Source organism: Panthera onca, chromosome C1, assembly GCF_046562875.1.
Source record: "Panthera onca isolate mPanOnc1 chromosome C1, mPanOnc1 haplotype 2, whole genome shotgun sequence".
NCBI lineage: Eukaryota > Metazoa > Chordata > Mammalia > Carnivora > Felidae > Panthera > Panthera onca.
The window spans coordinates 212,216,866-212,241,299 of NC_138346.1; the positions used below are offsets into that span (position 1 = coordinate 212,216,866).

A 24,434-nucleotide genomic window follows, 5' to 3' on the forward strand; every position below is an offset into this window, starting at 1 on the left:
GACCTGAGCCGAAGTTGGGTGCTCAACCAACTGAGCCACCCAGGTGCCCCACTTCTGCCCTTTCTAAAGCAAGTCATGGGTCAGCCCAGGTACAGTGTGGGAGGGGCCTACCCAGGTGAGTGGATGTTGGGAGGCACGGTCCCTTAGGGCCATCTTCGGAATCTGGCTACCAGGCACGGCAGGATCCCAGTGGGGGTGCTTTGCTTGTCAGAGGGGTAGAACAAGCTCTCTTTTATACTAGGTTCTCTGGAGGCCTGGAGGCCAAGTGGACAGAAGCATATATATATATATATATATATATATATATATATGTATGTATGTACACACACACAAACACACACACACACACACCTTTCTATCTTCCATAGATAGTCCATCTATTCTCTAGAAGAACCCCCTAAAGCCTATAACAAGGCATTTGGGAAAAAATGATTACTAGCATGATTATGTATTCATTACAAATATTAAGTAACAATAATTGGTACCATTGCTTGAGAACTTAACAATACACCAAACATTGCCCTAAGCAAGTCACAGACCCAGGCTCCATCCATCTTGTGGCCCTGCAGTGCTCTCTGGTCTGCTAGAGTGGACGAATTACTCTGGCTTCTATGCGGAGAGTGGACCACAGGATGTGTATATGTGGGGAGGGGAGGGGATTTGATGGACATTCCCCACTTGCCTTAACCCACTCTCCTTGTCTCCATCCTACACTGTTTCCTGGGAGGCTATCTCCATGGACTGTTTTAATAGACTCCCAACTGGCTTCCAGTTAGGTTGGGCCAGTGTGAGTTTTAGAATGGCTCCAAAAAGATTGGTCCACACAGTGGCAGGCGATCAGAGATTCCCCTGGCTCTCTCTCTGCCGGACTGTAGTGAGGCAGGTGCTGACCTTTTTTTTTTTTTTTTTTTTTTACCAGAGGCCATGACTTGCATCAGGTGGCCCTTTCCAGTCTCTATAACTCTCATCCATTCCTAGGGATGATTACAGGATGCTACACTGCCTCTAGTTGGTACCTCTGACCCACCCATGACTAATAAAAAAGTCATAACCCTGCAATCAGGTCCTCTAGGTGTTCCATCTCTATCCTGCTGTGTCCCTGGCTGATACAGGGACAAGGAAGCTGTTCAGGAGGCTATCACAGTAATCCAGGTGGGTAGACTTCGAAGGTGGATTGGACGTGGGTAAAAAGGAAGTTTTAGAGTGGCTCCAAAAAGATTGGTCCACACAGCTGAAAGAATGGAATCATTTATTAAGATGGGTAAAACCAAGGAAGAGGCAGGCTTGTGAAGGAAAAAAATCGTGATTTCCATTGTGGACATGTCAAATCTGGGATGCTTTCTAGACTTCCAAGTGGAGGTGTTAAAAAAGCAGTTGGGGGTCCAGGTCTGGACTTCAGGGTGCAGATCTAGGTTGGAGATATAAATGTGAGCATTATGAGTATGTAGATGGCATTTAAAGCCTTGGGACTCAATTAGATAACCAAGGATGGGGTGGATGGAGAAGGGAAGAGGTCTGATAGTGAGTCCTGAGGCTTTCCAACATTTGGAGGCCAGAAGGCAAGAAGCAACCAGCAAAGAAACCTGACAGGAGCTGTCAGTGAAGCAGGAGAAAAACCAAGAAACAATTGGTTTCCTGGAAGTCAAGTGGAGAAAAATAGTGCTTCAAGAATAAGAGAGTGATCAATAGTGAAGGATACTGCTGATTATTTTGGTTAGATGAGACTTCATAATGAAGATGAGAGTTGGCAAAGTGGAGTCGATGATAACCTTGAGAAAGGATGTTTGTTTTTTTAAGATTGTATTTTTAAGTAATACATGCACTCCACATGGGGGTTGAAGCTTGAACTCACTTCTCTGAGGTCCAGAGTAGCATGCTTTACCAATTGAGCCAGCCAGGTGCCCCCATAGATGGGGTCTTGAGGATAAAAACTTAACTAGAAAGGGCTCAGAGAAGAACAAGAATAATTTTGGGTTCTATCCACAGCAGAGTAGCTGTATTGGACTTATCTGCCGCCATAAATAACAGTAAAACTGGACAAAATATATGTAACAACAGTTATCAGGCACTGAGCCACAGGCAACCAAAATCTATGACCCTTAAGAGAAGGAGAGCACACAAGGCTGAACTCCTCACTCACCTTGACTTTCCGCCTAGGGGTAATTTTCAAACTGTGGCACAGGGATTCCAAGCAGAGAGCTACAGTCTCACTGGATGGAGAAAAGAGAGTTCAGAGTTTAGGGCTGCTAAGGCAGCTAAATTTGGAGGGCAGATTACCAAAGGAGAGGGAACCACAGAGAAGGAACAGCAGAGATGGAGCCCCAACATTTTTCATAGAGATTCCCTTCAGGTCTGTAGCTGAATCCTAAGATACGCATGTACACACAGGACAAGACTCCATAGTGCCTAACAGAAAATCTACTTGGAGACTGAAAGCTGAACAGAAATTTCAGAGGTCTTAATGCTAAAGCAATATTGGAGTTGTGGTCGGTCCAGAGAGGCAAGATCTCAGGAATACTCTGAGAATTCCACTGAAAACGTAGGAAGTTTACAGCTTGGAAGGGCTACACCATGCAAGTAAGGGTTTCACCCTAGGACTATGGGTAAAACTGAAATAGACACATTAACAAAGTCTAAAATCAGTTCTCACTAAGATCAAGACAGTCCTCCAGTTATTTAACTGCCTACCAGAAAAAATAAACCACTCTTCAGAGGATGATACCATAGTCTCCACAACATACCATCCAAAATGTCTAGCATACAATAAAAAATTACTAGACATGTAAATAAGCAGGAAATGTGACCCATAGTCAAAAGAATAATCAATAGCCTCAAACTCAATATAATCCTGATGCTGAAACTGGCAAAGACTAAAATATATAAATGTATTGAAGGATTTAATGGAAAAAGTGATCAAAACGTTTTCACAAGTGGGGAAATGCAGCATAGAAATGAAATCTTTTAAATGGAAATACTTGAACTGAAAAATGTAGTAGATGAAATGAATAATTCTTTGGAAGCACTTAATGGCATACTAGACATAGCAGAAGAATGGCTTTGTGAACTCAAAGACAGGTCAACAGAAATCATCCAAACTGAAGCACAGAGAGGGAAAAGGAATAATAAAATAAGATAGAACAGAGCATCCAAGAACTGTGTGAAAATATTAAATGGGCTGATGTACTTGTATTTGTAGTTCCAAAATGAAAAGAGAAAGAAAATGGGACAGAGAAAATATTTCAAGAGATAATGGTCAAACATTTTCCAAAATGAATGATGGATATCAGCCTACAGATTCAAGATACTCAGTACATCCCAAGGAGGATAAATTTTTAAAAAGCATCACATCTAGATCATCATATCAAACTACTAACGTCCAAAGATCAAGAGAACATTCTTAAGAATCAGCTAAAGAAAAAAAGGACACATCACATTCAAGAGAATAACAATAAGAATAATGGCCGACTTCTCATCAGAAACATTGGAAGCCAAAAACTAATAGAATGACATCTTTACTTTTTTTAAGGGTTTCTTTCTTTCTTTATTTTTGAGAGAGACAGAGACAGTGTGAGTGGGGGGAGGGGCAGAGAGAGAGAGAGAGGGAGACACAGGATCCGAAGCAGGCTCCGGGCTCCGAGCTGTCAGCACCGAGCCTGACGCAGGGCTCGAACCCACAGACCGCGAGATCATGACCTGAGCCGAAGTCGGATGCTTAACCGACTGAGCCACCCAGGCGCCCCTAGAATGACATCTTTAAGTGCTGAAAGAAAACTATCAGCCTAGAACTCTTTATCTGATGAAAATAATCTTCAAAACTCAAGGTAAAATAAAGACATTTGCAGGAAAACGAAAACAGATACTTTGTTGTCAGCAGAACGTCACTACAACAAATACAGAGGATACTTTCAGCTAAAAAGGAATGATCTCAGAATCCTAGATCTGCAAGAAGAAACAAAAGAACATCCGAAATGGTAAATATGGGAGGTGTTTACAAAAATTTATTTAAAAGACTATTGACTAGTTAAAAGCAAAATATGAACTATGTACGATGATGTTTATAACAAGTGTACTAGTAAAATATATGCCAACAGTAGCAAAAAAGAGAAGGAAAGGTGTAAATGGAATTATGCTGTTCAAAGTTTTTCATAATATGAGAAGTGATATTATTTTAAGGTGGTTGGTGGTAAGTTAAGGATGAATATTTTAATCTAAAGCAACACTGAAAAAAAAAAGAGGAGGTAGTTTAAAAGCCATGAAGATAGGGGGGCCTGGGTGGCTCAGTCGGTTAGTCATCCGACTTCGGCTCAGGTCACGATCTCACAGTCCGTGAGTTCGAGCCCCACATCGGGCTCTGTGCTGACAGCTTGGAGCCTGGAGCCTGCTTCAGATTCTGTGTCTCCCTCTCTCTGACCCTCCCCCGTTCATGCTCTTTCTCTGTCTCAAAAATAAATAACATTTAAAAAAAAGCCATGAAGATAATGATGTGTAAATATGGGTTCATCAATTATAACAAATGTACCACTCTGGTGTGGGATGTTGATAGTGAGGGAGGTGCTTGGGAACAGAAGGTATATAGGAACTCTGTACTTTTTACTCACGTTTGCTGTGAATCTAAAACTACTCTAAAAAATAAAGTCATTTTTTTTTTTTAAGTTGAGAGAAGATAAAATGTAATTCTAAAGTGTACTCCAACCAAATTAAGAAAGGAAAGGGAAGGGGCATCTGGGTGGCTCAGTTGGATCCAACTCTTTGTTTTGGCTCAGATAGTGATCTCATGGTTTGTGAGTTTGAGCCCCGTGTAGGGCTCTGTGCTGACAACACAGAGCCTGCTTGGGATTCTCTCTCTCTTTCTCTCTCTGCCCCTCCCCACTCATGCTCTCTTTCTCTCTCAAAATAAATATAAAATAAATTTTAAAAAAAAGGAAAAGGTAAAGGAAAGGAACAGAGAGAAAATGGAACAAATAGAAGACATATAGAAAAACAGACTGAAACCCAACCACATCAGTAATTATCAGTAATTACATTAAATGTAAACAGACAAAATACTCAAAGTGAAAAACAGAGGGCATCCGTTTGGATACAAGAACAAAAACCAACCATATGCTCTTCATTAAATACATGGACACTGAAAGGAAGAAAGAAAAGTTGGGTTATGTTCATATCTGACAAAGAAGAGTTTGGGACAAAGATTATTTCCAGAGATAAAGAGGGTCATTGCATAATGGCAAAGAGTCAATTCAGCAAGTAGACATAATAATCTTAACTGTGCGCCATGGATAGTCTTAATATAGCTTCAATACATGAAGCAAAAGCTAACAGAACTAAAAGAAATCAGCAAACTCACAATAATAATTGGAGATGTTCACTCCTGAGATATTGACAGAAAACAGGCGGAAAGAATACAAAAACAGAGGATTTGGAAAAGAGAATGGGAGGCGGTGGAGAGAGAAACCCTAATCTTCTGAGGAATTGCACTTTGGAGAGAGCAGAGACTTGAGGAGTGGCTGAATTGAGATACAGGATCAAGGGTAGAACCAAATGGAAGAAATGACAGCATGTTTGTATTTTGGTGAGGACGCTCCAGGAGGGGTGGGAGTTGGTGATGCGGGACAATGAGTGGACTTGAGTAGGCAGGACGGGATGTGGACACGAGGGGAAGAAGTGGCCCCTGAGGGGTCGGCCCGAGGGGTCAGGAGCATGGAGCTGGAGAAGCGGAGCTTTCCCAAAATGGTGTTGGTGTTGGCCACCAGGCCTTGTCCTATGGCCAGGCCTCCTGGGGATGGGCAGGATCCTCACCAGGCTCTCAGACTTGAGGTGCTCCTGTTCTCCAGATCTTTGTTCCAGGATAATCCAAGCTGGTCACAGAAAGCTACCCCACCACAAGAGGCTGCGACAAGAGTGCTGCTTCTGTAACTTTCATGCATATATAAAATTCACATTATATATGAACATATATCAGCATTACGTACATATGTTTTAACATTCAGAGATTTGATTCCGTTTTTACAGATAACACATAAGGATGAAACTACACATATTTTTAAGTTTATTTATTTTGAGAGAGAGAGAGAGAGAGAGAGAGAGAGAGAGAGAGAGAGACAGGGGCAGAGAGAGAGTGAGAATCCCAAGCAGGCCCTGCATCGGGCTCTGCACTGTCAGCACAGAGCCCAGTGCGGGGCCTGAACCCACAAACCACAAGATCGTGACCTGAGTGGAAGTCAGAAGCTTAACCCCCTGAGCCACCCAAGCGTCCCAAGGATGAAAAGATTTTTATTTTATTTTTTTTTCAATATATGAAATTCATTGTCAAATTGGTTTCCATACAACACCCAGTGCTCATCCCAAAAGGTGCCCTCCTCAATACCCATCACCCACCCTCCCCTCCCTCCCACCCCCCATCAACCCTCAGTTTGTTCTCAGTTGAAAAGATTTGTAAAAGTAATTGACTCACAGAAAAGGAAATAGCTCCGAAACATAATTTCTCACAAAAGAAGTCCACGTTAAAACTGTAAGGAGATGCTCATGTCTCCCCAAATTGGCAAATATCAAAACACTTGCCAACACACTGCATTGGTAAGGGTGTGGGAAAATGCATCCTTGTTCATGTCAATCTGTAAGTTAGTATGAACTCTATAGAGGGTAGTTTGGCAATATGTATCAAAATTACAAATGCACAAAGGATCTAACAATTCCTCTTCTAGGACTTTAACTTTCATGTCGGGAAAGGCCTGTCCAAGGTGGTTCATTGCAGTTTTGTCTGTAACAGATGCCTGGAAACACCATAAGTGACCATCAGTAGGGGGTTGGTTAAATAAGTTATGGTATATCTGTACAATGAAAATCATGCTGCTACTCAAGAAAATTAGAAAGGTCCTTATGTGCTGATATGGAATGATAGCCAAGCTGTATTATTTTTTTTTTAATGTTTATTTATTTTTGACAGGGAGAGAGAGACAGAGCATGAGTGGGGGAGGGGCAGAGAGAGAGGGAGAGAGAGAATCCGAAGCAGGCTCCAGGCTCCGAGCTGTCAGCACAGAGCCCGACGCAGGGCTTGAACTCACAGATTGCGAGATCATGACCTGAGCCCAAGTCGAACACTCAACCGACTGAGCCACCCAGGTGCCCCGCCAAGTTGTATTAAGAAAAAAAAAAAAAAAAAGCCAGGCAATAGTATGCTATAATTTTTGTAAAGAATAGAAATGAAAAGACCAAGCAAAATATATAGGTATATATGTCATTGCCTGGATAGACAAATAGATGATAGGTAGGTAGGTAGATAGATAGGCAGGCAGTCTCTGTGTGTGTGTCTCCCTGGAAAAATACATAAGAAACCAGGGAGGGGAACTGGATTCTGAATGATAAGAGTGGGAGGGAGGAAAAATATAAGCAAGCACAAATAAAAACAAACACAGACGGCAGGAGACAGTGTGTAACTAACAGTACTCACATAGTCTACTTCCTGTTCCCTTTCTAAATACTAACTACATTTTCTCTTCTAGATAACCGTGTTTCAGAAATCCCGTCAAGAAAATTTGCAGGAACTTTAAATCCAGCAATGTGACCACAGACTAGGCTAAGGTGACAGGAGGTGAGCACTGGGTAAGTCTGCCGGTCACCTTTGCAAAGTACCCACTTTGTGCTTTAGACGGAAAGGCCACACTCTACTGCCGGTAGTTCATGACCAGTGACTCACCATTCCGGTTTTCAGTCTGTGGACGTACTTTCAGTATTATGAGTTATTGAATCAAAACACGAATACAGACCATTCTCTGTCGTCCTTTGTGAGGCCTCTCTTGATGAGGTAACTAGATTAACAGGACAAAGCTGAGGGTCAAAGTGTGAGCCAGTAGGATGCCTCCTACCCCAATAATGTAATCGGTGTCACCTTTCTGAAATGAACTGAAGTCTGCCATTGAGGCATACGGGCACAGGCGGGCGTAAGGGAGACTTTGGGTCAGACCTGGCCACCGAGGCCTTGCTCTTCCCCTGTCCTGTTCCACGTGTGCATCGCCTGCCTCTCTGCGGGGACTTTAAACACCCAGGGCAGCTGGCCAGAAGCCTTGATTTTGTTTGCTGTTGTTGCCCAATCTGATATTGGTGGTTAGCAAACCCAGCCAGGCTCCTGGAGCAAAACAGATGGCTTTCTTCCCCCTTCCGATCTCCAGGGGTCTTCAGTGGAGAAGCTCCCAAGATTTCGTGGCCAACTAGACTTGAACTAACCTTCCTTAAGGCTGACAGCTCACCTCAGCACCCTCCTTCCCTCTACGCCCTCTGCTTCTGCAGCAACACGGAGCCTACGAGCCCTGCATTCTTTCTGTGGGAGTCTTCCCTGCCTTCTCGACTGTTCCTCACCCCTCCTCTCATCCCAGTGTGTTCCCACAGAACTCCGAAATGAAGCAGATTCATGACCCCCACAAACCAAGGTTGAATATCTGATAGCAATCTGCCCTTCATCCGAGAGACTCCCGAGCACCAAGGACTTCACTCAGAGGCGTGAATCTCCATGGTGACTTTTATGGCCACACGAGGGGATCCAGGAGGGCCCGGGCAGAGGAGCCTTGCCAGGTGGCGACTCTGTCCACCCTCTGGTACCCACCACCGCGCAGCTGGTTCAGCTCCGTCCACCACAGGGAAGGGCATCGTGCCCCTAGGTACCACCTTCAGCCACCCTTCTGCAGTCCAGCCTTCTTGATGGGTTTGGGAGTGCCCTGAGCTATTACAAAGGATTATGTCCACATGCACAGTCAGGTGGGGTCACCGTCATGGGACACAGCTAGTTTCTATCAGGCTAGACAGGGAGCAGATGACGTGCTGGCCAAGAAGGATGAAGGCCGCTCCCCAGCCTGAGCCAGGTGCACATTCCTTGAACAGGGTTTTTCACACTAAGTCCCCGGCCTGTGTTCCCCGAGGGCTCAGGAGCTGGCCACTTCCAAAAGCGTTTCGCGTTTCTGGGTAACAGCCACCAGTGGATTGTCCGGTCATCTGCTTCCACTCTGTCCAGTCTGGCGGCCACCAGCTACCCCTGCCTACCGAAACGTGCCTAGCCTGAATGGAGATACTCTGGAAGCGTAAAACAGACACCAGATTTTGGAGATGTAGTGCAAAATAAGAATGCAAAACATCTCATTAATCCTTGTCTATACTGATTACACACTGAATGGCAATATTTTGGACAGGAGTTAAACATATTGTTAAAATTAATTTGGGGGGCACCTGGGTGGCTCGGTTAAGCATCCGACTTCAGCTCAGGTCATGATCTCGCGGTTCGTGAGTTCGAGCCCCACGTCAGGCACTGTGCTGACAGCTCAGAGCCTGGAGCCTACTTCGAATTCTGTGTCTCGCTCTCTCACCGCCCCTCCCCTGCTTGTGCTCTGTCTCTCTCTCTTTCTCTCAAAATATAAAAGAAACATTAAAAAAAATTAAAATTAAATTACTTTTCAATTTCCTTTTCCTTTTTGTAAAATGTGGCTCCTAGAAAATCTTAAATTACGTACGTGACTTGCATTATGACATTTCTATGGGGCGATTTCCATCTACTTGGTAAAGCCAAGCACTGCACTTCTCAGAATCTCTTCTTGAAGAGGCTAGAGCGTCAGTCAAAAGGGAAGGCACAAGAAAGGCGGGAGGCAAAGGTGAGCAGCGGCCACTAGGCTTTGAAGGTCATCGTTGGGTCAAGGTGGTTCCAGTCGGTCCTCGCTCTTGCCCTGCAGCCCGAGATCATTCCTGATGGACGGTCTCACTGAACCAACACGCACCGCCACCACCATCCCCGCCGCTCCCCCCGCCCCCAGACCCTTTGCGGCAAACTCAGAGGGCAGCCACAAAGAACCAGAATCTTCCAAAGACGTCCCGCCCACCCCACTCCCCAGCCCTCCCTTAGTCCCGGGCACTCAGTGGCGCCGGGCCAGGTCAACAACCTTGTTCCGGTCTAACTGCCCTCGCAGCCTTCGCCTGCCAGCGCCTCCGCAAAACAAACAAACAAACCCCCCCAGAAAACAAAACTGGGAACATAAAACACATTGATTAATGTATCAAAATGCAACTGACGTGGCTCTGAAGCAGAGGCCTGCTCTTCGCTCTGAGGCCTCCTGCCCCCGGACTGAGATTCTACTTCCTCGTGTTCTGCCCACCCCTCGGTCTTCTCTCTCCTTCGCTGTCCCCTTCCCCCCTGGCTGCTTCTTTCTCGTCCACCTCCCCGCTGTTCTGTTCGGAAAGCATCTTAAAGGAAAAACACCCTCTCTCACTCTCTCTCTCTCCTACGGTCAAATTTTGGAGAACTCTACACTTACTTCTTCACCTTTGGCTCCCGTTTGGACACCCACAATTCCCCGGTGACGGTCACCAACGGCCTAGTTTCCGCATCATTGGTTTCTTTTTGGTCTTACTCAACCTGACTGACCTCACAGGAGAGCTGGGCATCACTGCCCGGTCTCTCCCTCCCCAGCCCCTTCCCACGGAACATCTCCCCTCCCCCCCCTCGCCCCCCACCCCCCCGCCCCTGCTTACTGACCTTCCCTGGCTCCTCCTCCCTCCCAAACCCTCCATCAGGTCTCCCCGGGGCTCTGACCTCAGCTCATGTCCCTTGTCACCTTGTGCTCTCTCTGGGCACCATCATTTATTCTGCAGTTTATTTAAACTATTGTCTCCAAAGGAAGGACTCCTACATCTCTCTTTCCAACACCTGCTACCTGGGGTGACCCTAGGCCCCATGTTTACTGGGTCCAAAATGGAACTCACCTCCCAGTTTTCCACGTACAAGAAGTGCTGTCAAGGGGGGGGCGCCTGGGTAGCTCAGTGGGTTAAGTGTCCGACTCTTGGTTTCTGCTCGGGTCATGATCTCACGGTTTGTGAGTTCGAGCCCCACGTTGGGCTCTCTGCTGACAGTGCAGACTGTCTCTCTCTCTCTCTCTCTCTCTCTCTCTCTCTGTTCCCCTACCCCCACTTGCTCCCTCCCTCTCTCTCAAAAATAAACATTAAAAAAAAAAAAAGTGCGGTCAAGACCCATAGGTTGCAAGTGACCTTCGTAAGCAAATGGACCTTTGAACAGACTTACGCAAAGCCCGGTGCCTCGAGTGATGTCCTCAGGACCTGGCATCCCTTCACCTCTGGGGTGAGCCTCTCTCCATTTTTGCTTCATTCTGGGGCTGGCCCTACAGGCATGTTGGTTCCTGCCAGCTCCAGACTCAAGCCCAGTGGAAAGGAAGCATCTCTCCCTGCTGACTTCTGCTCGACTCCCTGGATTCACCCTGATGGGACCACGTGTCCATTCCAGAATTGGTCCCTGTATCCAGAGATAGGATTGCACCGATTGGCAAATGGATTATATACATATACAAACAGTCACCAGGAAGAGTAGGTTGGGTGGCTGGCCAGGATGGAGTTCACGCGTCTCCCACAGGGGCTGGAGCCTCTCTCGAGCTGCAAGGGCAGAGAGTGGGTGAGAGATGGGTCCCCAAAAGGAACGTAGGGTCTACTTCCAGAAGAAGGGAGAACTGATATCTGGTCAGGCAACAAGGGCGAATGTCCAATCTACAAAGTGCCATGACCTCGTCCTTCCCTTCTGGTCACATACCCCCAAAGTACTGGGTTGGTTCTTTTTCTGTGTCTGTTCTTTTGCCTGGACTATCTCAATGGTTCCCTAAGGAAACTTCCGTCTCTCACCACGTGTGTTAGTAGTTTGCTCATGTTGCTGGCCGAGTAGTGTTCCATTCTTACGTTATACTGCATTTTAAAATATTTACTTCTTAAAGTTTACTCTTGAGAGAGGGAGACAGTACGTGCATGCACACACAAGCGGAGGAGGAGCAGAGAGAGAGGAGAGAGAATCCCCAGCAGGCTCCACACTGTCATTGTGGAGCCTGACGCGGGGCTCAAACCCACGAAACGTGAGATCACGACCTGAGCCGAAACCAAGAGTCGGATACTTAAAAGACTGAGCCACCCAGGCGCCCTGCATTTCTTTAAATCCGTTCACCTATTGATGGACGTTTTTGGTTATTACAATTAACCATTGGTGTATAAGTCTTCGTGTTGACGTATTTCCATTTCTCTTGAGTAGACAACTCGTAGGACGGATGGGTCGGACGGTGAGTGTGCTTAACTCGTCGAGGAACTTCCAAGCTGTTTTCCAAACTGGTTTGACTGTTTTGCATTCCCACCAGCCATGTAGGAGAATTCCATGTGTTCCACACCTTGCCAATACTTGCTACTGTCAGATGTTTTAACTCCAACGTTTCTACAGGCGTGTAGGGGTATTTCATTGTGGTTGTGATCGGCAGTTCTCTGCGTGTGAGACTGCACATTTTGCATGTGCTTTTGGGCCCTCTGTATATTTCTTTTGTGAAGTGTTTGTTGAAATGTTTGCTTAATTTCAATTGGGTTACATGACTCACTGAGTTTATTTGCTAAAGAACTGTTAAGAAATTTTGCATCTGTGTTGAGGGATATTGGTCTTTAGTTTTCTTTTGTTGTAAGACCGCTGTCTGGTTTTGGTGTCAGAGTAATAAAATGATTTGGAAGTGATTTCTGTTTTCTGAAAGGGTTTGTATAGGACTGATATTAATTTCTCCTTAAATGTTTGTTTGAATTCACAAATGAAGCCATCTGGGCCTAGACTATTCTTTGTGGGAAGGTTTTTAATTACAAATTTTCTTTGATAGATACAGGGCTATTCAGATGTCCTATTTCTTCTGTCAATTTTGGTGATTTGTTTCTTTTGTTTTTCTTTTTTCTTTTAGAGACAGAGAGGAGAGAGAAGAGAGGAGAGGAGAGGAGAGGAGAGGAGAGGAGAGGAGAGGAGAGGAGAGAAAGGGAGAGAATGAGAGAATCTTAAAGCAGGCTCCATGCAGGGTTCAATCCCAGAATTCTGGGATCATGACCTGAGCTGAAATCAAAAGTCAGATGCTCAATCGACTAAGCCACCCAGATGCCTGGTAATTTGTATCTTTTAAGAAATGTGCCCATTTTATCTGAGTTATCAGATTTAAAGGCAAAAAGTTATCCATAATATCCCCTTGTTATCCTTTAAATGTCTATAGAATCTGTGATGATGTCCCTCTTTTCTTTTTTCAGTGTGGAGTATTGTGTGTTGGGGGGGAGGGGGAGAGGGTAGCGATGGGGTAGAAAGAACTAAAATCTAATTCTCCAGAGTAGAAAATCAGTAGATAACACCTCTGATGGGAAGAAATCAAGAATAGGTTAGAAACATGTGGTAGATACTAGAAGAAAATGGAAAAGAGTTGAAAGTGGATGGGATTAGTGAATGGTGGGGCAAGGTGGGCCAAGGATTGAAAACCAGTTAATTCCAAACTAGAACAAAGTTCCACTCCAGGGTCCTTTCATTCTGTATCTCACCTCTTTCATTTGCCTTTCCCTCCCCCAATCGAGGCTGCACCTGAAGTGTGCTCTGTGCTCCCAGCCTTCTGTGAACTCCTCTCATCAGCGCCATTGGAAGTCTTAGTTCAGTCCCGTCTCCCTGGTTGTCTGACCCAGTTTCTACCCCATCTTTGGGGATGGCAGACCTAGACATCCCCAAGGATCCTGACCTTGGACCAATGGTGTATCGAGTGTACTTGAAACTCCAAGGATTCCCCTCCTCAATATAGCAAAAGTATCTTTAGTAATAATCATGAATGAAACAAATAATAGTAACCAGAAATGCTGTGAAAAATCTTAAGCTTCTAAAAAAGTGGTGATTGATTGATTGATTTAGAGGGAGAGAGAGAACCTCAAGCAGGCTCCTTGTTGTCAGTGCAGAGCCTGACTTGGGGCTCAGACTCACAAACCATGAGCTCATGACCTGAGCTGAAATCAGGAGTTGGATGCTTAACTGACGGAGCCACTCAGGCGCCCCAATTTTATTGAACTTTTAAAAGATGTTAGTAAAAATTAAATAAGTATTAAAGTACAAAGAAGGGCATAACTAGTTAATCTTTTACTATGTAGTTTATCTTTACTCAATGGCTTGCATTTTGATTTTTTTTGGTGATAGATCTCTATGGCAGATGTTTTTTCTTAAATACTTGCCCCGTAGTAAGCGCATTTTCATTAAATCAACACATCAGCATCATTTCCATAATCCAATCAACCCCCGTGACTGCCAGCGCTGCTCACGGGCAAGCCACTCTCTCCAGCTCTGAACTGCCCTCTATCTGCTTAATAGGTCACTGACATCTCAAACCTGAGAAGACAGTCACGCATTCATTTAGCATCCAACACATATCGAAGAGTCAGTAAATGGACCGGCCACAAACAGCCAGCTCTTACAATACTTCCCCATCTTGGTAATCACATCACCGGTTATCTGGTTACTTCGGCCGGCCGGCCGGAAACCTAGGAAATACCCTTGACCCCTCTTTTCCCCTCACCCTCTACATTAGATCCATCCCTCCGTCTTAGCTGTTTTTCCTCAAAAGTCTATCCTGTCTATACACTTCTACCTCCACTGCCCCCACCATTTCTTACCTGGACTAGTGCAACAGTCTTCCACTCTGGACTCCTCCTATCCAGGCTCCATTCTGCAGCCTGAGAGCATTTTTTTTTTAATTAATCTATTTTTTACAAAAATTTTTTAACATTTAATTTTGAGAGACAGAGTGTGAGCAGGGGAGGGACAGAGAGAGAGAGAGGGAGACACGGAATCCGAAGCAGGCTCCAGGCTCTGAGCTGTCAGCACAGAGCCCGGCGCGGGGCTTGAACTCGCCGTGAAATCATGACTTGAGCCGAAGTCGGATGCTTCACTGACTGGGCCACCCAGGTACCCCATTAATTAATCTATTTTTTAGAGAGGGTTTTGAGAGAGAGGGGCGGGGGAGGCAGGGAGAGAGAGAGAGAGAGAGAGAGAGAGAGAATCTTAAGCAGGCTCCATGCTCAGTGCAGAGCCCAACATGGGGCTTGATCCCAAGACCCTGGGATCATGACCTGAGCAGAAATCAAGAGTTGGACGCTCAACCGACTGAGCCACCCAGGCGCCGCCCCCACCCCCGGCCCACTAGAGAGGTATTTTTTTAGATGCCAGTTTTGCAGTGAAATCTGCTGCTGAAAACTTTTGCCCATATAGTTTGCAAAGTCCAGCGTGGCCTGGCCCCCGGCCACCTCTCTTCAGCTTCAGCTCACTGCACTCCAGTCTGTCCAGAGGTCCTGGACCTCAGATGTGCTCCTACGTCCAGAACTTCATACGAGCACCGCTCTTTCCTCTGCACCCCTAGTTCTCAGCCCTCTGGACTCCGGCTACCTGCCTCTTCCCCCGTGAAGTCTTCCGTGCCCCACCCTGAGGTCCGCTAGCCCAGGAGGGCGGTGAGAGTGTCCCCCTACTCATCCCATATCCCCGGCACCCAGTACGGAGCCTGGACCCGGGCGGATCCTCGTGACAAGGGTGGCCAGTGTCTCCCTGTTGTTGGAGGGGCAGAGGTCGGGAGCTGTGCTGTCTGGGCACGCACAGGGCACACACTGGGCACACACAGGGACGGGTGGTTCTGCAGAAAAACCACCAGACAGAACGGAGCTGCCTTTCTGTAGGCTGGGCCAAACTTCCCAGAAGTCTCCGTGTACCCCTGAAGTTAAGTGTCTTAGGAAAACGCACGCCAGAGGCAGGACTCCCCTCCCCACCCCCTAAAGTCCCGGTGTCGATCTCAGCACCTCCCCACCCCCCTTCCCTCCGGGGCTCAGTAGCCCAGGGCTTCCAAGCGTCAATTTGGTCTAGATGCGTACCTTCCCTCCAAGGCAAAATGTACCCATGACTTTTTCGTGTTTTTGAGGCAGCCCAGAATAAGCAGGAGGTGTGAAGTTTTATTACCCCCTGGGAACTATTGACACTGGGCGTGCTGCTCTGGCCGGGGCTGTGGGAGGACATGGGCGGGCTCCTTGGAGCGACGAGTGGGTGGCCTGGCTCCCGGCTCCCAGGGGAAGGGACACAGCTGTGTAGGGCTATTATTGTTCCAGCACCAAATCCTTCCAAAGCTCCAACTGGATTGCTTGGAGGCGGCCTAATTAAGGCTGCTGTTTTCTTCTTCTTTCCTCTGTTTGTTTACTTTCAGCACTTGCCACCTTCCAGGGGAGTATGGTGTAAGTTAGAAGTCGCTCCTCTGGCCATTTGAAGATGTGGGTCAGAGCTCTCTGACATACACAAAAATAAGTAAGACCATACAGGGTTTGGTTAATATAGTCTATGAACTTAAACTTCTACCTACCTAAGGAGGTATGTTTGTCGGTGTGCACCTATCTTTACAGGCCTGAAGGGAGAGTATACTTTCGTTTCCTAGGTTTATGGAACATTTATAAAAATTGATCAAGGACTTGGACAAAAAGAAAACTGCAGCAAAAATTTTTTTTAATATAGAAAAGCTCAGGTTATACTTACTGGTTATAATCCAATAATATTTGATTTAGCAAGGACAGTGTTGTTTTTTTTTTTTTTTTTTTTTTTTTTTTATATTTAGAAATGGCATATTCCTAGGTAGCTCTTAGCTCAAAGAAGAAATCTAAAGTCCAAGCAAAAACTACAGAGAAAGCGACAGAGAGAACACTTAATGGCAAAACCTGAGATAAACAAAACTGTATTCAGAAGAAAATCGATAACCTAAACCTGCCATCATTGTTTAAAAAGAAAGGTTGACACAAAACAAAATAAAAAATGTATTTATCTTACAAAGCAAAAAAGGAGGGGCGCCCGGATGGCTCAGGTCATGATCTCACAGTCTGTGGGTTCAAGCCCCACGTTGGGCTCTGTGCTGACAGCTTGGAGCCTGGAGCCTGCTTCGGATTCTGGGTCTCCCCCTCTCTCTGCCCCTCCCCCATTCATGCTCTGTCTCGAAAATAAACAAACGTTAAAAAAAATTTTTTTTAATAAAATAAAGCAAAAAAAATAGTAAAATAAATCAAAACAAGCTAGGTCGGGGAAATAAGATTAGAGACATAATCAACAAAACAGCAAAGAGAAACCCCAAACCAGTTCTTTGAAAAGAACAGTAAATAACAAATATTCAAGATCAAGAATAGGAAAGAGGCTCAGGAGGTACACACGCAATTCTATGGCAACACACTAAAAACCCTACACGACCCGGAGGATTTTAAAAACCAAACCTGCCACCAAAATGGACGTTGAACGTTCCAATCAGCAGAAGGCACGGGGGTGTGATGATGAAGGGGAGCCATTGGAGAAGAGTCTAGAACCTGCCATGTAACTTCAAAACGTTAGAACAGGAAACTGTCATGTAATTTAAGTATCACAAGCCATAGAAAATGGTGGCCATCTCTCTAACCCATTTTATGAAGGCAGGATAATTATTTTTTTATTTATTTTTTTATTTTAGAGGGAGCACATGAGCAGGGGAGAGGGGCAGAGGGAAAGAAAGAATCTTAGAATTTTATTTCAATGTTAATTTTTTTTTTCGAGAGAGAGTGCGTGCGTGCAAGTGGGGAAGGGGCAGAGAGAGGGAGACACAGAATCTGAAGCAGGCTCCAGGCTCCCAGCTGTCAGCACAGAGCCTGATGTAGGGTTCGAACCCACTAGCTGAGCCGAAGTTGGCTACTTAACCGACTGAGTCACCCGGGCGCCCCTTGAGAGAGCATCTTAAGCAGGCTCCGTGTTCAGTGTGGGGCTCGATCCTACAACCCTGGGATCCTGACCTGAGTCGAAATAAGGAGTCGGATGCCCAACTGACTGATCTACCCAGGCATCCCTGCGGCAAAATTTAAATGATAAAATCTGCTGCAGATAGGGAGAACATTATGGAGCCCTCACTTTAAAGATGCAAAGACTCAAAAATATTAGCAAACAGAGCCAGGAAATGTATCAAAACAATAACAAATTAACACATTCTGAGCAAATGGGGCTTATTCTAGGGAGTAAGGGTGGTACCTATCAGGAAATCTATCAACATCATGAACGAGGTGAGGAGAAAAAAACAATCCGGTGCTAAGGCTAGATGCTGAAAGGGCAACTGCTGTAACTCAGCAGCCATTCCTAACAAGTCGGTACAGATGAGAAGATGGCCTAATTCGCGCTAGGGAAATGCAAACTGAAGACAGGACCCTACTCTGTACCCATCAGCCGGGTCAATCCTGCAGATGCTATGGTAGGACCTCGGCAGCATTTTTTGAAAACGATCTTGTCTATACCCCCAGCTGCAACCGGCCCCGAGGGGTCTACCGTGTGGAAATGTGGTGCATCCGCACAAAAACGGGGATGTTCACCGGAGCCTTGCTCTGGGGTGGGGGGGGGGGGGGGCAGGCACGGTGCGGTGGACGGAAAACGAAGCGAGAGACCCCGTCACCACGGAAGTAGTTGAGTCAATTACAGAACGGCAGCATTGGAGAGAAGGCTGAGAAGTTGCATATAGGATTCCAATATGCATAGAAACAAATGCCGGGAAACCACGTGTGAGTACGTCTCCCCGTGTGTATATAGCCGTGCACACACGCAGGGAGAACATGGGCAGTGCACGCGGTATCCGCGGGGGATACGCGGGGGCAGAAAGGGACAAATAATACCGCACTACCTGCTTTCATATGGTAACAGATACGTGGACTCGAATTTTTGGCTTGCGTTTGTATGAAGAAAATCTAAACTAATTGGAAAAGTTCCAGCAGGACAATCCAGCAGCGAGGAGCTCTCTCTCTTCGGTGTCTCCGATTGCTCGAACCATCCCCCGGCCAGAGAAAAAGCTGCTTGGATCAGTAACCACTGCTTAGGACCTGGTCTCAGTGCACTGGTGGCGTGGCACCATTGAGAAAGGTCGATGTCCCACGCACCCCCTTCTTGTGTCAAGTGTCTCCAAGGCCTAGAGGGCCCGGATGGCGTGTCTTCGAACACTGTCCCCCTGTCCTGGAGCCCCTGCAGGATTCAGGTTGTGCGGTCCTGCATGTGGGGACATGAGCCACACCTCCCAGAAGCTCTCCCACTTGGAAGGGCGCCTTCTTTGGGTGTGTGCTTTGGTTTGGAGAGTGTAGCCCCTCCCTTCTTTTGAGTTCTCGGATTTCTGTCTGACATGGGCTTCTGACAGGCTCACTCTTACTGAGCTCCCGTGGGCAACGGGGACCGGGGCATCTGAATGGGCAGGACGGGACACTTCTCAATTAATCCAACTCTTTGCCCGTTCCACGCTGAATTGTGCAGCTCAGTGTGGCTGGAGGAAATCAGAACCAGGCTGCCTGGTCTCCCCTTAAATGCATGATCCCCAACCTCAAACGGGCCCTCCATGTTTCCTGGCTGACCCGCTGCACATACTTCCCTGTCTGCTGCCTTGCCCATGATCTTCAGTGACTGTCTTATATTCCCTTCCTCCTCCAGGTCTCCGTCACCCCCCACCCCCCCACCTCCATCACCTCTCTGCTGATGTGACCAAAGAGAAGCAACGGAAATGAGGGAACGAGAATCTTCTGAAGTTTCTACCACATCCACCCCTCTTCCTGGCCAGTCTCCCTTGTCCCCTTTCACTGTCTTCCTTTATTATTGCCCCCCACCCTTTCTCGAAGTACCAGCCACTTCTCTCCTTCTGTTCACGGCCAGCTGACTCCACAGAGCTGTCAACGTGCGCTGTCTCCGGCTTCCCCCCCTCCCACTTTCCTGTTGACTCCAGCGCAATCTGGCTCTTACCCTCTCCGCGCTACTCAGACTGCTCTAGAAGGCTCCGGTGACCTCGATGCTGGAAACCTAGTGTTGCCGGTCCTCAACCCACCTGATTTATCAGCAGCATTTAATAGCCTCCCTCCTTCTGAAACCTTTCTGGACTCGGCTTCCAGGACCTGCGCCCTCCTGGCTTCATGTCTGTGTCTGTGGATGGTCCTGCCATCTCCTGTGCTCTTCCCCTCCGTCTGTCTCAATTCTAGACTTTGGGGAGCCCCAGGGCTCAGATCCGGGGCCTCTTTTCTTCGCTACTCCCCCTCAACTCCTTTGGGGATTTCATCCAGGCTCCTCTTGTCATATGTGTGCTGATGATTCCCAATCGGGCGCCTCTGGCCTGGACTCACCTCTTTGAGCTCCAGACTCGTGGGCCCCACTGCCTTCTGCATCAAGCAGGCACCTTGAACTTAACACGTCCAAAGTGAGCTCCAAAGCTCTTCCTCCTGGGGTCTCCCCTTCTCAGCAAATAGGAGAAGTTCCTCCCTGCCGGGGCCCAGGCTGCTCGCCTGAGTGGTGGGGTGAGAGGCTGGCCGCACAAAGCTGGGCTTGGAGCACGGAACGGGCGGCTTACTCTTGGAAAGTGAAATAATGTTCAAGGTGAGGATCTGCCCCAGGATCATGCTTCCCTGGAGCGAGGGGACAGGTTATGTGTTCCTGTGAACGTCGGGATGTGTCTGGCATCGATCACTGGCACCGGTTCTAGAATCTGCGCAACACCAAGAAACCAGAAGAGAACGACCTGTCTGGGAAGTTGATAAAGCATTTTATTCCACAGGAAGAAAAATAACGACTCTGATATGAGAAACAGATGAAAGAGTCTTAACAGATGGGTGATTGTACAGAATCATGTTTACACAGTGGAGAACCAGGATTTTATCAAGCAGCTACTATGGTATTTTGAGGCACAGATGATGCTTAAAAACACAGCGGCCCTAGAGCCTTCTGAACACCCAGGTGAGTACCCACCAAGCTGGGGCTGCTAAGAGGTCTGCTTTCCTGCCCTCTGGTCGGTCGGTGGGCGCAGGGGATCCGCCTGAGCCCCTCGGGGGAGCCCTCCCCGGGGGGCAGAGCAGCAGCACTGGCCGCAGGGCCCTGCTGGGTCTGCCAACCATGCCGGTCAGGGAATTAGGATGGCTTTTGATTTCTCCTTATCCAATTTCTCCTTATTCAATTTATTTTACTTTCCTCAGAGAGAAACTGTGTATTTGGGACAGCATGAAAATCGGTAGAAATTATCATAACAAAGTCTCAGACATCAAGGGCTAAACACCAATTGAAAAAGAAATGGGGCATTCAAGGAGCCAGGGGCAGGGCCTGCTTCCTTCAGAGCTTTGAATTTTTTCCTGGCCAAGCAGGAAACGAAGTCCAGAGCCCCACCGAAGCCTTCCCACCGTGGCTGGCGTGAGGGAGCTCTAGCGGGAGCCTCTTCTCAGGCCCCTTCAGCAGCGAGGGCTCGCGTGACCCACCAAGATGCGCGACTGTTTCTAGAGCTAACGTTAGAAAGGAGCCCAGAGGAGGGCATCCGAACACCTCCCTGGGTCCCTCAGGAAGCAGTGTTGCGCCCTCCACCGGCTGGCTGCGTCACAGCTGCCATTGGGGGGGGGGGGGGCGGGGACGGGACCCAAGGCCGCCCTCGTCAGTCTTAGGAAATTCCACCGACTTCATTCCAGAAAGCGACAGAAGGCTCACTGAGGCAAACAATCAACCCTTCTGAGAGTTTCACCTTTAAGGGACGGTGATCTCTGGCAGTGGGTCACTGACGACAAAAATCACAAGGCAGACTTGTGGGGCGCAGAGGAGGAGGCTGGTGAGGAAGACACAGGTCACCCTGCTAGGGATCTTGTGCGTGAGGGGACGCAGTCACGACTGGCACCCAGCAAAAAAAACCCAAAACACGCCAACAAACGACAAACCCAAACCCACCCCAACCCTTCGCGAGCTAAGCTTCAACGCGGCAACCCCCCAACTTAGAGTCGGCGAAGACCACACAGACCTTGGGGTTCAAGGCGGTCCTCGAAAACCCCACTTAGCTAGAGCTCTCGAGCACTTGGGCTAAAGCTCCCTTCCTGCTTCTTTAAAAACACGCACGCACACGCGCATGTGCGCAGAGGGGAGGGATGGTGAGATGGACAGATCAGCTTCATGTGAGTCTTGGAAGGGTTTGGGTCAAGAGTTACAAACACCCAAACCTTGCACACATCCGCTGATCCGCTGAGTCATTTTCGATCTCCGCCACATGGGACGAGGTTGTTGAAACCGATTAGTTCTATCAAAATGAAAACGTTAAAATCACAAGGCTAGTCATTCATTCTAGAGTGAGCTCCCGCTCGCAACCTGTTTATTCCAACAAGAACAAGACCCAGGCAGAAGAGGGCACTCATACCAGGCCTTGCTACTGGCTGGAATTTAACACCGAGGACAAGAGATGTTTTAGCCAAATCTTGGTTCCACGAAGAACTTGCAAAACAGCTTTTTAATACTCGGATTTCATTCCCTTTTCTGAGACTCTCTCCCTCTCCCTTCTCGTCCCAGTGTTGCCATCACTGAGCCCAGGGCTGGGCGGCTGTGGTGCTTGCCTGTGGCTTTATCAAAAGAGAAAAAGAGTTCTAGGACTTTCTCCTTGTTGTTGTTCCGAAAGGAAAGGAGGGCATTCTTAACTGTGGACTTCTGATAGATCTGTGGATTTCTGATTTGTTAAAACCAACAGTTGTGTGAGATTTTTTTTTTCCCCTTCGAAATCAACAGAGCCTACCGGTGTTTCAAACTGATCCTCTCTGACAACATCCCAAGACAGACTTACAATGCTGGTGTGTGTGTGTGTGTGCAAGACTAGTCAGGACAAAGCCAAACAGACAGATGGAGGGAAAAGAATCTGTGATAATCTAGGAACTACTCTTAAAAGGGGGGGGGGGGGGAGGTGGGAAATAAATAAAAGACGGGTTGGTTTCTGAGCCACCTCCTTTGGGGGCTGCCCTCCCGCTCCAGCCTCGAGGCCGCCCATCCCCCCTCCGTCCTCTTCCTGCAAATACTCTGGTTTCCATAGCTAACATGGAACATTCTTCACCTTTCAAGAATGCCTTTTTTGTAGCGAGTACCCTGAATTACACATGTAGAATTAGTACAATAGAAGATCCAATATAACTTTATATTACTTTACAGCTAACAAACCTTTACACACGTCACAGGCCCTGCTCAGAAACGCTCCTGCATATTTACAAACACACAGTTGTACATATATACATGTTAACAAAATACAGGGCAATCTAAAAATTAGATTCATCTCAGTACATTTTTTTTTTTTAACGTCATTCAGCCAATACCTTTTGAAAATTACTTCCCCGTAATCTAAAGGAACCCCCCAACCCACCCACGAATTAATACGGTTTCCGTTCGTATCGTCCCCTCGTTCCTTGACAGCCCCCCCCCCCCCCAACCTTTTTCCGGTTTTGCCTCTGATTTAGGCCAAGCCTTTGGGCCTTTCCTCCCGATTGACTTGGGGCTTGTGTCTGCGAGCGTCTCTCTGGCAGCTGGGATTTTTCAGGAGTCCAGCTCCAACCGCTCTTGATTTTCAGTGAGTCTTAACATAAGTTGCTGCTCATAGTAAAGGCTCTTTGCATAGTTTATCTCTTGTGACAACTTGACGGCAAGGCCCTCCGATTTCACGTGGACCTGGAGAGCAGAACAGAATGAGTGACCTGCCCCCGAGGTGGAGGCCAAACGAATCACAGGACGCAGGCAGATTCCTGGAATCCGCGTCTTTGACATACGTCCCAGGTGACGGGGTAGCCAAGCCACAGTTATCTGACATTTGGGATGCCCTCTAACCGAGAGCCAGCGAGCCTCAGCTCTGAGGAGACAGGGGTCTGCTGAGGCAAGACCGAGAGCAAGAAGAAAGGGCTGCACCGAGGGGGTTCACCTCTAATGTCTGGTGCCAGTCAAAGAGGGAAGAAGAATCCTCAAACTAACGTCTCGAGGCCTTTCCTATCAGGAATGCTGAGTTGCTCAGTTGCTTTGAAAGGAGAGAAGTGTAGCTGGGCAAGGCTCCCCATCACAGAAAGGAACTTGTGGAAATACTCAACTTCTGGGTGTGAACTCTGTGAATCTACCAGCCCTGGCTTAAGCCGATGACCCCAGGGGAGGCTGCACAAGCCAAGCCAAACCCAAGTGCATTCCTGAGCAGGGGAAGGTCAAGGGGAGGCTGAGGAGAGAGGCCCAGCGAGGTTGGTTGTGGTTTCTGATCTGTAGAAAGAGCCGGGGATAAGAAGCAGGGCCATTTTGAATGGCACATCATTCTCAAGAGCAGCTTTGAAAAGCGCGGCACGCCGGGTGAAAAGTGAGCATGACGAACACCTGGGTTTCACGAAAAGCCACCAAGTCAGACCATGGAGATGGCGGGTCTCCTCACACGCGCTTCGGCTGAGCCAACAGGTCTCTCCGAGCGGAAGCGGCAAACAAAGTGGTCTAGACTGCCAGCTCTGGAGTCCTACTACCTGGGTTTGAAGCCCCAGTTCCTTCCAGCGCTGGCCATATAACCTCGCGCAAGGCACTTGCCCTCACCAAGCCTCCTTACCAGTCAAGTGGGAAAGACGGCCGCACAACAGCACGTGACCCTCAGGAAGTACTTAGTATCCAGCCTGGCCCAGGGCACATCCTTAATGGATGCTGGTTATTAATAGGAACGTTATTAAATACTAATAGCTTTCAAATGCAAGTCCTGCCGTGACAGTACCTTGTACCCTTTGGAGGCAACGTATCCATTTTATTCACAAATACTTATTTTGAGTTTATTCCGGGGAAGGGCCTTCGCTACGCT

The 24,434-nt window shown here is 47.4% G+C and overlaps 1 protein-coding gene across 11 annotated transcripts in view; it reads right to left on the bottom strand.

Annotated features, from left to right (window-relative positions):
• Positions 1-20,363: 20,363 nt before the first annotated feature.
• VPS13D (vacuolar protein sorting 13 homolog D) overlaps positions 20,364-24,434 on the bottom strand; it is a 257,776-nt gene continuing 253,705 nt past the window's right edge. For all 11 annotated transcript variants that reach the window (XM_078452393.2, XM_078452389.2, XM_078452388.2 and 8 more), the window contains one exon: positions 20,364-23,290. In XM_078452393.2, the coding sequence (XP_078308519.2) occupies positions 23,159-23,290 (132 nt within the window). In that variant the 3' untranslated portion in view covers positions 20,364-23,158. The remainder of the gene's footprint in view (positions 23,291-24,434) is intronic.